General features: G+C 49.7%; 4 protein-coding genes across 4 annotated transcripts; 2 read left to right on the forward strand and 2 right to left on the reverse strand.

The window, feature by feature from the left end:
• Window positions 1-733: 733 nt before the first annotated feature.
• Window positions 734-2,589, forward strand: FVEG_08644 (hypothetical protein). The gene is made up of 4 exons (XM_018897531.1): window positions 734-965; window positions 1,016-1,611; window positions 1,663-1,737; window positions 1,790-2,589. The coding sequence occupies exons 1-4, from the start codon at window positions 902-904 to the stop codon at window positions 2,498-2,500; spliced, it is 1,446 nt and encodes a 481-aa protein (XP_018755211.1). The 5' UTR covers window positions 734-901; the 3' UTR covers window positions 2,501-2,589.
• A 605-nt stretch (window positions 2,590-3,194) lies between these two features.
• On the forward strand, window positions 3,195-6,719 carry FVEG_08643 (hypothetical protein). Its single transcript, XM_018897530.1, has 5 exons — window positions 3,195-3,336; window positions 3,386-4,411; window positions 4,458-4,923; window positions 4,972-5,276; window positions 5,328-6,719. Exons 1-5 carry the CDS (start codon window positions 3,267-3,269, stop codon window positions 6,518-6,520), a joined length of 3,060 nt encoding a protein of 1,019 aa, XP_018755210.1. The 5' UTR covers window positions 3,195-3,266; the 3' UTR covers window positions 6,521-6,719.
• An 84-nt stretch (window positions 6,720-6,803) lies between these two features.
• On the reverse strand, window positions 6,804-9,536 carry FVEG_08642 (hypothetical protein; the record flags this gene model as incomplete). The annotated part of the gene is made up of 2 exons (XM_018897529.1): window positions 6,804-7,106; window positions 7,161-9,536. The coding sequence occupies 2 exons, from the start codon at window positions 9,534-9,536 to the stop codon at window positions 6,804-6,806; spliced, it is 2,679 nt and encodes an 892-aa protein (XP_018755209.1).
• Window positions 9,537-10,203: 667 nt separating this feature from the next.
• FVEG_16384 (hypothetical protein) lies at window positions 10,204-10,746 on the reverse strand (the record flags this gene model as incomplete). The annotated part of the gene is made up of 1 exon (XM_018905628.1): window positions 10,204-10,746. One exon carries the CDS (start codon window positions 10,744-10,746, stop codon window positions 10,204-10,206), a length of 543 nt encoding a protein of 180 aa, XP_018755208.1.
• Window positions 10,747-11,858: the final 1,112 nt, after the last annotated feature.

Raw genomic sequence — 11,858 nt, forward strand, 5'->3', positions numbered from 1 at the left:
TCACTTATATACTTCGGGACACTGGATTGAGGCTTGTGGCTTGAGGCCATCTTGTCAGCAACGTCCCAATCAGAGGAACTCAGTGTCGCTGCCCCGCACGATCGTGGATTTGCCTGAACCAAGGAATTCATATTTACACTTTTCGACGAAGATTCTCGTTACTAAAATCTTATGATGCAACGCCTTTACTTTGTTCGAGCCAAAACTGCAGACGAATCGACCTTTCCGGACACCAAGCTGAGGCAAGCCCCGGCATCTGCCAGCCGATATCCCCCCAACGATGAATCTAGCCACATTAGGTATTTCAGAGAGAGACCCCTGCAATCCTTCAATGGAGCAAACCTTAACAGAGGCCAGCTCGGCATGCTCAGAAGGGACAGGTATCGTGACGTAAATGTCTCATACTCTTGGGGGCTAGCTGGTTGTCAAAAGGCCCTGAAGAGCAATAGAGGGTCCTGATTACCCCGACGTTATGGCTATTGATCGGCACTCGAACAAGATCTTTACTGGGATGTCGGCACTCTCGGATACCCTACAATGATTCAGCTGAGAAGCAGAGTGCTAGAGTGCCAATTGAGATTTGTCAATGGCTGCCTGCCCCTACAGTTCCAGAACCTCCACATCGCCAAGCGAATCCCTCGACAGCTCCACGCGTCCAGAAGCCACGTCCCCCCCAAACTAACTGCATCCGTAGCATGGTGTCCTAGCGTCTGATCGCTTTCCCTACGGGGTATTTCAACACCTTGCCCCCGTCCAACCTTTACCCTTCCTGCAGCCAACCAAGCTTTGTCTTTCACAGCCCTACGAACCCGACTCTGTGGTTTCGGTTCCGATCTAACTTGTTTTCTATTCTTGTTTATTAATATTTTTACACTCTGTTTCATTTGTGACACGTCTCCACATGACTCGACACGGAAGACGTATTAAACGTTGCGGTACTTGTGTCGAGCGCAAGGTTAAATGCGGTATGTCGGTGTCGAGAGTTGAGTGGTTCAATGGAACTGACTATTGATAGACGAGCAGCAACCCTACTGCCAGCGATGTAAAAATGCAGGTCTTGCCTGCTCGGGGTATCATAGTCAACTAAAGTTTGTCGACGAGGGGACTCGGTTCGCTTCGACTACTGCTTGCCCTTCTCAGCCTGTTTCGAAATCTGCGACATCACAATGCAGTCGTCTCGCCAATGGCAGAGCTTTAACAAAATGCTCAAGGAATCCCAAGCCTCAAATAGTCAGCCTTGTACCGCAGAAGAATACTCTGTTCTTCCCCTACACATTATCGAAGCTGTCACCAGAAGACTCACAATGCCGGTCAGGACTGGGACCAGGAATACTTTCAGAACTACTAACGGGCCAACACTCGGAGCTACATCAATCATGCGTACAAGCATTGGCAGCGATGTACTTTGGAAGAACGAACCGGGATAGAAACGCCTGTGAACAAGGGCTACGGCTGTACTCTCATGCACTGACTAAACTCCGGACGGACATCAGCAACTCAAATACCGAAATGGGCACCCTAATGAGCGTCATGTGTCTTTGCGTATACGAAAACGTGGTGTTTTCTCAACCGACTGCTTGGCTCCTTCATTATGATGGTCTCGGGAGACTGGTAAGTCTTTTCACGGCAGGACTTTGACCTTTTGCTCACCCGGCCTCCTAGATGCAAGCACGAGGCCCAAAACCGTGGAGAACACCAGCTGAAAGGCAAGTACTGCAAGCAGCACGGTACTACATTGTAAGTTCTTTTCTCCTCGCGGAGCCTTGGAGTAGTCACTGACCGGATGCAGACTCTCTCCGCTGGTCATCAACGCCGCCATTGTTTCCTCGACCAGCCGCAATGGGAGAGCACAAGATGCCTCCCCGAAGGTGAAACCCCAGATAAGATCGACATCCTGTACGACATCTTCGCCCAGCCGCCTGGGATCATCGCGGACTACGACGATATACGGAAAGCAAGTGTACCGGACCCTGTTGCAGTTGAAGTTTTGCGAAACAGGACACAATCGCTTATCGAAAAGTTGCATGAATGGTACCGCGACTTGCCGTGGGTATGTACTACCGATCCAGTCATGAGAGAGTCCAGCGGTATCCCTCTTCCGGATGACCCTATGGAATGTGTAGCTCTCGCAATCAGCTACGCCATGCTTTTATGTCTTGTCCAGCCTTGCGAATACCTGGGTATCTCACTATTTCCGGAGAACAGTATGGAGGAGACAAACAATATTGATCAGGACTCAAAAAACAAGTTCTTGGCTCTGGAGATCTGTCGCTTGGCAAACTGGGCACTTCGTGGTCAAGCTTCGGCCAGCTACGCCTTGCTGTTGGTTTATCCACTTCAGATAGCATGGTTCTGCGTGCAAAATAGTGAGGAGGATCTCCGCAATGTTAGAGTCATAATGAACTCGGTTGTTGCGGACTCGTATGGTTTTGAGTTGGGGAGGATGAGGCACTGGGATGAGAATAGTCTGGATCAAGGCCGGTATGGCTTTTTGTATTAATGATAATTTTATCGATGGCGACATGAGAAAAATGCTACATGAATAAGTACGACGACGATACAAGCGAACGCTGTTGCGCATTGTATTGCACCGCTAAGCTGACATGGTGCTTGGTAATTATCCGCTGGCCTGGCTCGGGGGTTACGTCGATTGCACAACTGGCGCGATATCTAAGCGCCTTTGCCATATAGACGTCAATGGATTGGCTACAGGATAGAAAAGAGTTCAAAGCATGCGGCTCTGCCAATTGCCCCCAAACAACATCGACGTATGTGGCTGTATCGCCAAACCTGGCATGACCCCTGTAATGTCGTCAATCTGCTTCCCCCCTTTGCGTGGCGATGCACAAACCAGCAAATGCTCAGCCCTAGGCTACACCACATCACAGCAAAGGATCAACAAAGCAGGCCGTCCTGTTCGGCAATATCGCAGGCTTAGCACACCAGCCAAGGCAACTCCGTCGGACACGGAGGTCCGCTACTGATTAACCAGCGTGTTTGACTGGTCTCACTCACCTCAAGATCCACTGATCCTACAAGGCTGATATGCAGCCTCGCTTACGCCCAGCTATCTTATACACGTTTGGAAATCGCGCTTCTGGCCCGAAACAGTCCAATGGAGCGCCCATGTCGAAGTCAGCACGCGTTTCCCCACCCAATTTATTTCACGAACGACCCCTCTCTTTTCTGTTGATGTGGCGTTGTTATAATAACCATATTCCCTTATTCTGAGATACAGGCTCGCGTGTAGACGCTGAGGTACGAAAATGTCAGAAAAGAGACCCATCAAACGACTCGTGGTGTTGGTAGACGGAGTTGAGGCTCGGGAAACCAAGAGTGAGCATTTGTCTTGGCGCCGTCAAGGATCATTGCTGATTGACAACAGAGGAGACCAACCCTTCAACGATTCAGCGGATCAGTCAACTCGTACACGATGGGCTAGTTGAGTCGAATGGACTTTCTGTTGCGCAGATTCCCAAGTATTATGTTGCACCCAGCAATGTTGTCAAGTTAAGCGACATGTTCCGATCGCGGAGCGTGACAAGTGATGACTCGACAAGCCTTATCAAGAACATCGTCAGGGACATCTGCATCACACTTGAGCGGCCAGAAGATGAGCTCTGGCTCTACGGTTCTGGACACGGAGCCTTCATCGCTCGCGCAGTTGCTGGCATCGTGCATCGAATGGGCCTGCCACCAACACCAAGTTTCGATGATCTATTTGATACAACTCTAGGCCTGATCAAGGCTCAGCTTGAGGATGACTTCAAGCGAGGCCCCGTGCTGCTGCAGAAGATCAAAAGTGAAGCACAAGATCCTCCTCGGATACCGTTCGTTGGTCTCTTCGACACCATCATTCATAACTCAAAGACATCATACGATATCTCCTTCAACTCCTCTATCGAAACTCTTCGCCATGCGCTGGCCATCAATGAGAACAAGTCCAACAAGACACCGGAGGTGGTCAAAATTCCTGACGATGCGGACATGACACACAGATCACTTACCCAAGCATGGTTCCTCGGTACACACGAAGATATGGTCGGCGGTACAGCACACGACGGCCTTTCACTCTACCCGCTGCAGTGGATGGCTCTGGAGAGTATCTACTCTGGCCTCCGTGTCAACAACATGGGCGACTCCAAAGCCAGCGACAACCCCATGGCTTTGATCTTCCCGCAGTACGCCGGCAACCTTCCACCCTTGGATGGATTAGAAGAGATCGAATGGCGCCTCCAGTATACCAATGGCCTTAGAACAAGCATGTTTGATCTTCAGAGTACACATGCAAAGAAATCAGCAGGCGGCGTGGAAACTCACTCTGTCAAACTTGATACAGATTGCTACAAACATGCAGCAAACCGGAAAGTCTTTGCGGCAGATGGGAGCTTGAAAGGATGGTGTGACGTTGGTAGGTACTCCGAGTTCGCCAATCTGCACTCAACTAAGAAACATAGGACCGTATGGAAACATGATTCATCCCTCACTTTTCTGTATTCTCGATAGATACCCCCGATATAACGACTTGAAGAATTTCCAGCCCCTCAAGAAGCCAATCTCAGACTTTCAGGACTCGTACCTAGTCGCTGCAGAAGATGGACTGGCTCCATGGCTTCAAGGGATGCAACTGGAAGCAAGCGGCGTCAAAGCCTTTCGAATTCTAGTGTGCGGCAAGACTGGTGTCGGCAAATCGACACTGATCAATAAAGTCTTTGGTGTTGAGATGACCGATGAGTCTCTGTCATATGATCAGGGAGTTCATGACATCAACGTCGCTTTTGAATCCCCCAAGCATCCGGGACTCTTGATTCATGACTCAAGGGGTTGGCAAGCTGGTAGTGATACCGAGCTTGAGTTGATCGCAAAGTTCCTTCGACACAGAGCGTTCCAAGAGGACCCCGCCGAGGCTCTTCATGTTATCTGGTAAGTTGCTCTTCCTTGTCGCGGTACAATAAGCTAACGTAATTTTAGGTTCTGCGTTGACGCCGATGTTGCACGTATCGAGGAAGCCGACAAGCGAACCTTTGCCACCATCGCCCAATACTCCCACCAAGTTCCCGTGTTCGTCGTTGGTACAAAGAAGGATAAACTCACTGGCTATCGAAAAATGCAATACCTGGAAGAACTCATGGAGAAGACAGACGACTACAGAGAAGCCAAGCGACTTGCCGAAGAGAAAGCCAATGCTGTTGCCGAGGAACAGTTCGCTGAGCTGAGGAATCAGCTCTCACAGATCGAGCACTACAAAGCTGACGGCTTCTGCTGTCTTTCAAAGAGTAAGTAGGATTCATTGGTGAGAGTTTTTGAGCGGGCGCTAACTGTGATAGATGATGACGCCGGTGTCAAAGACCTACTCTCACAAACCCTCGACCTGATCGTCGACGAACGCGTACGTCTCTTCTGTGTTGCCGCTCAAGTCGTTGATGTTGAACAGAAAATCAACTCGGCAATAACAGAGTGTATGAGACTAGGAACCCATGCAATCCGCACTGCCGCCGTTCCCCTTCCCTGCACAGGCTTGGTCGGAACACCAACCGTCTCACGCCTCATCTGCGAGCATGTACTCCAATGCTTCGGCTTTCCCAAAGCTGCGCCAGCAGAGATCGAGCAGATAATGTCGGATATCGTCATGAGCAACTTCAAGCAGTACCTCCGAGTTTCCCTATCCCAGTTTGCGGCCGTTAGTGCTATTTCGATTGGTGCTGCGGCACCAACTATGGGAATTGGTATCATTGTTGGTGCAGCGGGCTGTCTTTTGGGACTTCCTCCTACCGCTAGGATGTTGCTCAAGTGCTCTTGCGATATGATCCTTATCCTCGAGCGTTCGTTTCGATATGATGGAAAATATGTTTCTATCAAGCAGATCGAAGACGCAGCCAAGTACTACTCGAGAACGACAATTACGACGTTCAATGGAAAGGAGAAGCGGTTACAGCAACAAGTCCATGATGAACTTGACCACCTCATCCCCTTGAAGAAGGTCAACATTGGCTTCAAGTTCAACAAGCTGAGATCGTCTGTCGAGGAAATTATCTACAGCAATCGTTTCGGCAACCCTCCCGACTACACTTCCCTCCGAAGCCCCTCCAGTGTTGGTCTCGACCTGCAACCAGGAGGACCCGTCGAGATGGATGCTGTGCCTACTATCTCAGAGCTGCCTGGCGACGAAGTCGACTACTGGCAGTTATCGAAGTCGGACGAGAAATTTGATCAGTTACCACTTCTGGAACTCGACTCGACTGAGGTCGGCGCGAAAGAAGGACATAATTCGATGGCTTCAAATACTTCAGGAACAACCGCACAAAATGGTCCTTCACTTGCAACCAAACTTGTTGAGCTTCACGTCCAGCCGCCTGAACTCGAGGGCAATGCGCCGGGTGACATCACTGACGTGAGGCAAGACTCGTTGGAAGTTCCACCACCAGCAATGAGAAGCAAATCCGACTCGTCTGGGTCTAAATGGTCGAACAAGCTGTCATCGTGGAAGTTGAGTCGGAAGTCGAAGACGTTGAAGCAGTGAGTAAGTGGAGGCTTTGGTTTCTGTAGTTCGATTTGGGCTAGTGTTGGAGATACCATAATGTTGGATGATCGTAGAACTGTCCTTTCAGATGGGGGCTCATGTATGCTTGGATTTTATGTAATGTATCAAGAAAGTTATTAGACATCAAAGCAAGTTACCATGGTATCAAGATAGACCGTTGCGTCACGTCAAGTTTCAACCATCCCTCTATGACTCTATATTACATTTGGAATTTGCTTTTACCTCCAGGCTTACGCGGCGCAGACTGATACCTCGCGTCGAGTCATCCCATATACTCCTCGCAATGGGCATCCTGACCTGATTCAGCCGGTTTCTTCCTATATTGCGAAAGCTGCCATTGTTTCTCCAGGGAAGCACCAGTCACAGTCGTTCCACCTGGAACAGAAATACACAACCTGGCATCAAGCAAGTTGCAAACATGCTTGAAAGAGTCTGTAGCGTAAGATCCCGTCCATGAACGATAAGTCGAGCATAGCACAACTTGTACTGGATCCGCACCAGAGACGATATCGGGCATCAGTCCCTGACTTCGTTCCCAGTCTTGCAGATGAAACGTGGTCGTATACTGCAATCCCTTATTAGCTTATGTTATTCGGCACATGTTTGGAGAGCTTCTCACCTCGTTCAGATTCAACTTTACCTCTTTGCCGAGGATCTTGCGGGTGGCTTTGTGAGCATCGTCGTAAAATTGGCCATTAGCCTTCTTACTGTCACTAAGAGGCACAGCCGAAGGAATATCCCAGAAGAAACTGATGCCGGTCTGGCGCAGCCATGGGACATCTTTCATTCGATCTTGATGGATCAGGATGCAAACAACAATGCTAGACAGCGGTGAGCCGTTGGATCTTTCGCTAAACTCCCGCGAGAACGAATGTGTCCGGAGTACTTCCAAGATGCTTCCAAGAGACTTTATCAGCTGGGAATTGATGACCTCACGCTTGAAAGTTGACTCATTGTGCAAATTCAAGCCGATAACAAGCTCAGTGCGGCCCCTTTGGCGGAGAGAAAAGTCCAGCTTCTTAAGATCTGTAGGTTGACCTGCAAGGGCGGTATGCCTGATATATGACGTCTCATATTGATCAGATGGTAGCTTTTGATAGATGTCAGGTGTAACGGGAACATCTGCTACCCAACACGTCGCCTTCCCTTGTGCGGGATATAAGTAGGCGTTGAGTAATTGCCGAGGTCTTTGCGGGTGAGGATTGGAGTAGTTGCTTAGCTTGACGCGGTTTTGTTGAGAATCGCTCACGATTGTTGTAGCCTCCGACTGCATGCTAACAGATGAGCGTTTATCAGAAAAGGGCATGCTGGACATGGTACTTTTTGTACTGGCTGATACAGACTTTCTCGCACCGAAAGACTGAGTTCTCTGTTCTGATTTAAACTCCGCATTGACGGAATGATGCGTCGGCAGAGTTGGCTCAGCGGGGGGTGGTCGTTCCCAGGATGTTGTTTGTGTATTGTGGTCGGCATAGTAGGGTACCCCATCTGGCGTGCGCATCTCCTGCCACCCAGGCGGCAGAGGAGTAAGCACGGGAGCAACAGGTTTAGTCCATGACGTGGTTTGATCCATATGGTTGACATAATAAATCTGTCCATCAGGAGTGAGCCGTGACTCCCACCCTTTTGGAAGAGGAGTGAACGGATCCGACGTCGCGTTGTGTGGTATAGAAACGTGTGGACTAATTGGTGTCATTGGTGTAGAGTCGGTTGCCCATGGCAGCGTGGGTTGGACTTCGGGTTCTTGATGAGACTGGGTCTGGCCCGTTTTCTCTGGCATCGAAAACGGGGACATGGTTGACTGTGATTGTGGTGATGCAAATGGAGAACTGAATACTCTTTCGGTTTGAGGAGAGCTAGGAGTAGGAGATGATGGTGCCAATGAAGTCGTAACTTGTTCCTTCGCTTTAGTAAACGGCACCGAAACCGACACCATATGAAGCGTATCAAGTCGTGCAGCCAAAAGCGCAGTCGGGTCGGGATTCCGCACGATAACATCGGGGATACCTTTTATATTGTACTCATTCCCAGATTGCGCCATACAAAACTTCTTCGTTGAAGACTTGAGCTTGAGCTTAGACCAGTCAAGCTCTGAATCCAAAAGCACCTTGAAAGTGATTCCATTCAATCCCTCGAGCCAAGATGCCAAGGCTCCAATATGCTCATCCTGCAGCAAAACTGCCTCCCCAGGTCGGAGGTCAGCACGCTCGCCGACAGTCCACGCGTACAGGAACCGCCCAGGGTCCAGCTGCCAAGTCATGATGGGTGCAGTGTCGTGACCAACGTTGGCATACATGGCTGAACCGCCATATGTAGCGAAGGGCATGCTCCATGTATTGATGCGAATATTGTCGTTTGGCGGTAGTGGCTGAGGATATCCGACTTTTTCAATCTGCTTGAAAATATCGGCAACGACCCCAGCCTCAGCTTTCAAAGCTTTCTTGTCATACTTCTCATAGTACGGTTCGCTGTGTCCAATGCGCGAAGGGGATTTCTTGAGCAGTTGAAAAGGGTGCGGGACGCTCTTCAGATAGGCTATGGCCTGGTCGATATCCAGGTTCCAAGTGTTCGGGTTCTCAGGGTTGCTCCAGTTTGTGTAGTTCATAACGCCGCAGCCGTATCCGTGGTAGATGGGCATGGGGTGACAAGCTGCGCAGAACATGAAGCCGCAGACGATGAGATACTGAATAATAGGATCAAGGCGCTCCAACTCATACGTGAGATCATCCTCTGAAATGTCCATCGCAACCTTGACAGCTGCGAGGGCCTGCGGCAAAGCATCGTAGTTGACAACGTCAAGTGCCATCAAGCGCTGGCCCAAAGAGGCAAAGACCAAGTAGATCTCATCAAGTCCAGCACCTCTTCCAGTCGAGGTTGAGCCTTGTCCTTCTTCGCGTTTATTCCTCTGGCGTAGTTCCCACCATTGCGCTATACTTGCGCCGGCCTTTACGGCTGAGATGCCGATCTGTATTGAAGCAGTAATAGGGTCCGACATGGCGCATTAAAATAAAAGGTGATTTCACTGCTGTATTGCAAATCCTTCGGGGTTGCGTTTCTTTATAGCATGTTAGCAACTTTTCAACTAGCGATTGATAATGTTCTCGACTTCATCAGATGATTCCGTTTAGCTGCTGGTCTAGTCGGCTCGATTGCAACCCTCCAATTCGACATGGCGTTCGATAGCGCCAGCGCTAGATCTGCCTGGAACAGCCGCCCATGGATTTGGAGTCCTTTAACTGAGGCTGATAAAACCTCTAGCCTATCAGACATTCGGCACCACATGAACCCTGTATTCAGCTTCAAAACCAGCACTGAGTAAATATGCCTTGTGTGCCGGCTGAGCCGGAAGTGGTGAGTGTGACGAGAAGATTAGTGGTAGTTGTAGAGATCAAAATGCCCATGCATGATAATTTGAGTTTCATTGGTAAAACGTAGCCTCTAGCTTTCGTATCACATTTAAACAAGAACCGGCTTATTTATGCTTCATTGAATAAGGTTTAAGTCTAGAGGCTTATGTCCGAGAGAAATACAATACATACACTGAATGAATGTGACCATCTTACTACTTGAAAGGTGGCTATCGCGTCACACCTCTTCAATGCCTAGTGAACAAAGGTAGCGGATTTTCTGAAAGGTGATAACAGTTGTTGCCTCTCAGGCTCTCACCGAGGGCTCGTCTGAGGAGCTCGACTGAATCGTAACAAGTGTCTGCGATGAGAGAGCCGGCTGAAGCCTGGCTCGGTATCGAACTCAATACCCCAGTCGGCATAGGGGATGAGCAAGGCTTTGCCAGAGGTCGTAGAAACAGGATATGGAAAGGTAACCTGAGGCTCCCAGCCATTCCGCTTGAAAAGGCAATTGTTAAGCTTGCAAGCTGTTTGTGCAAAACCGCGACCGTTGAAACTACGGCCACCGAATGTCTCTCGGCGAGATCGAAGGGCTTGCGCACGCGGGGTCTGGCTTCTTGTTGGAGTTCGGCCACAATTCGTCGTCCGAGTTCTGTTCTTCATCTGGTATCTGACCTTGAGCTTATCTAACAAATCATCCACGGAATTGACTCTCATATCCAGCAGTTCAGCAGTGAGACCCTCTTGGCCAGAGGAACCATTGAAGTCGAGCTCGCCAGGTTGTAATAGTCTGTCGGCGTCAGACTGAGCTGGCGCAGTAATATGAAAGCTTCCATCGTCGGGCGTGAGCTTTCTCATGAAGAAGTCCAAGATATCCCTGGCAGTGGGGGAGAGATCATCGACCCAGGTCGGAAGTGGGCTTGGGCCCTTTGTCGTGTTTGGCGTGGTTGATGTCGGTTTGCAGTGGCGGATACAGTAAGGATACAGCTTGTAATAGATGAAGATTCTGTTGGAGTTTTGGGCGAGGAAAGGTTCGACGCCGCGGTAGGGTCAGGGGTGGCATTGGCAGCAGTCGACTTGACTCGCATTCTCGAGCTGTAGTAGAACTCGACTCGGATGCTGTAGAAGATCGAACTTGGAACTATAGAGGCTGTTGAATCTGATGTCAGAAATGATTCTAGAATAAGATGTGACTCCGATATCGATACCGAGGGTGGCATCCAAGACTCCGAGCTGGCTGCCTGAGTGCCGAACGGCGTAGCCAATTCTTGGTTCACCATAGACGACCTGGAAGCGCTGAGCGAGAATTCTTCAATACTTGTCTTGGTCTCAGTATACAGGATGCTCTGGGCTCGATCGAGGCACCTGAATTCGGAGTATTGGCTTGTCTAGATAATGCAACGTCGGAAGTAGATTGACTCTTGGTTGTACAAGGCTTCGCTTGAGTTGATCCGCAAAAGGCAATGCTGCTTATCGTTTGCTGCGCCATAATGGCAGCCTTCCAGTCTATCTTGGCCTTGCCAAGGTCACAGAGGCCAATCGCGCCCGACACGACCATCTGATCGACCAAGATCTGGGCCTGACTCTCTGCAGCATTGAACTCTACCCTGAAGTCGTGAACTGGGGGATGCGGACGTATAGTGTTGTAGTCCGCTACACCTCGAAAAGAAAAAGAATTGAGAAACGACTGATGGCTCCAGCAAAGTTACAGAAACGCTTGGTGTGCATTACGATTGCTGCCTGATTCCTTAGAAGGGGTAGCAAACAAGCCCTCTCAGGCTTCCAATGTTGCACAAAGCTTCCCCTCATTCCGTTCACGTGTAAATCTTCCAATACAAGCGGCCCAGAAAGAACGAGATCCACCACGTCAAGGTATCTGCAACCAACGAACAGATCTAAACTCCTACCAACTTTGCGCATTTGCGCCGAACTTATCCTCAACAAGCAACCACTGGTCACAAAAAGGGGAC

This window comes from Fusarium verticillioides, chromosome 10 (genome assembly GCF_000149555.1).
Source record: "Fusarium verticillioides 7600 chromosome 10, whole genome shotgun sequence".
NCBI classification, from domain to species: Eukaryota; Fungi; Ascomycota; class Sordariomycetes; order Hypocreales; family Nectriaceae; genus Fusarium; species Fusarium verticillioides.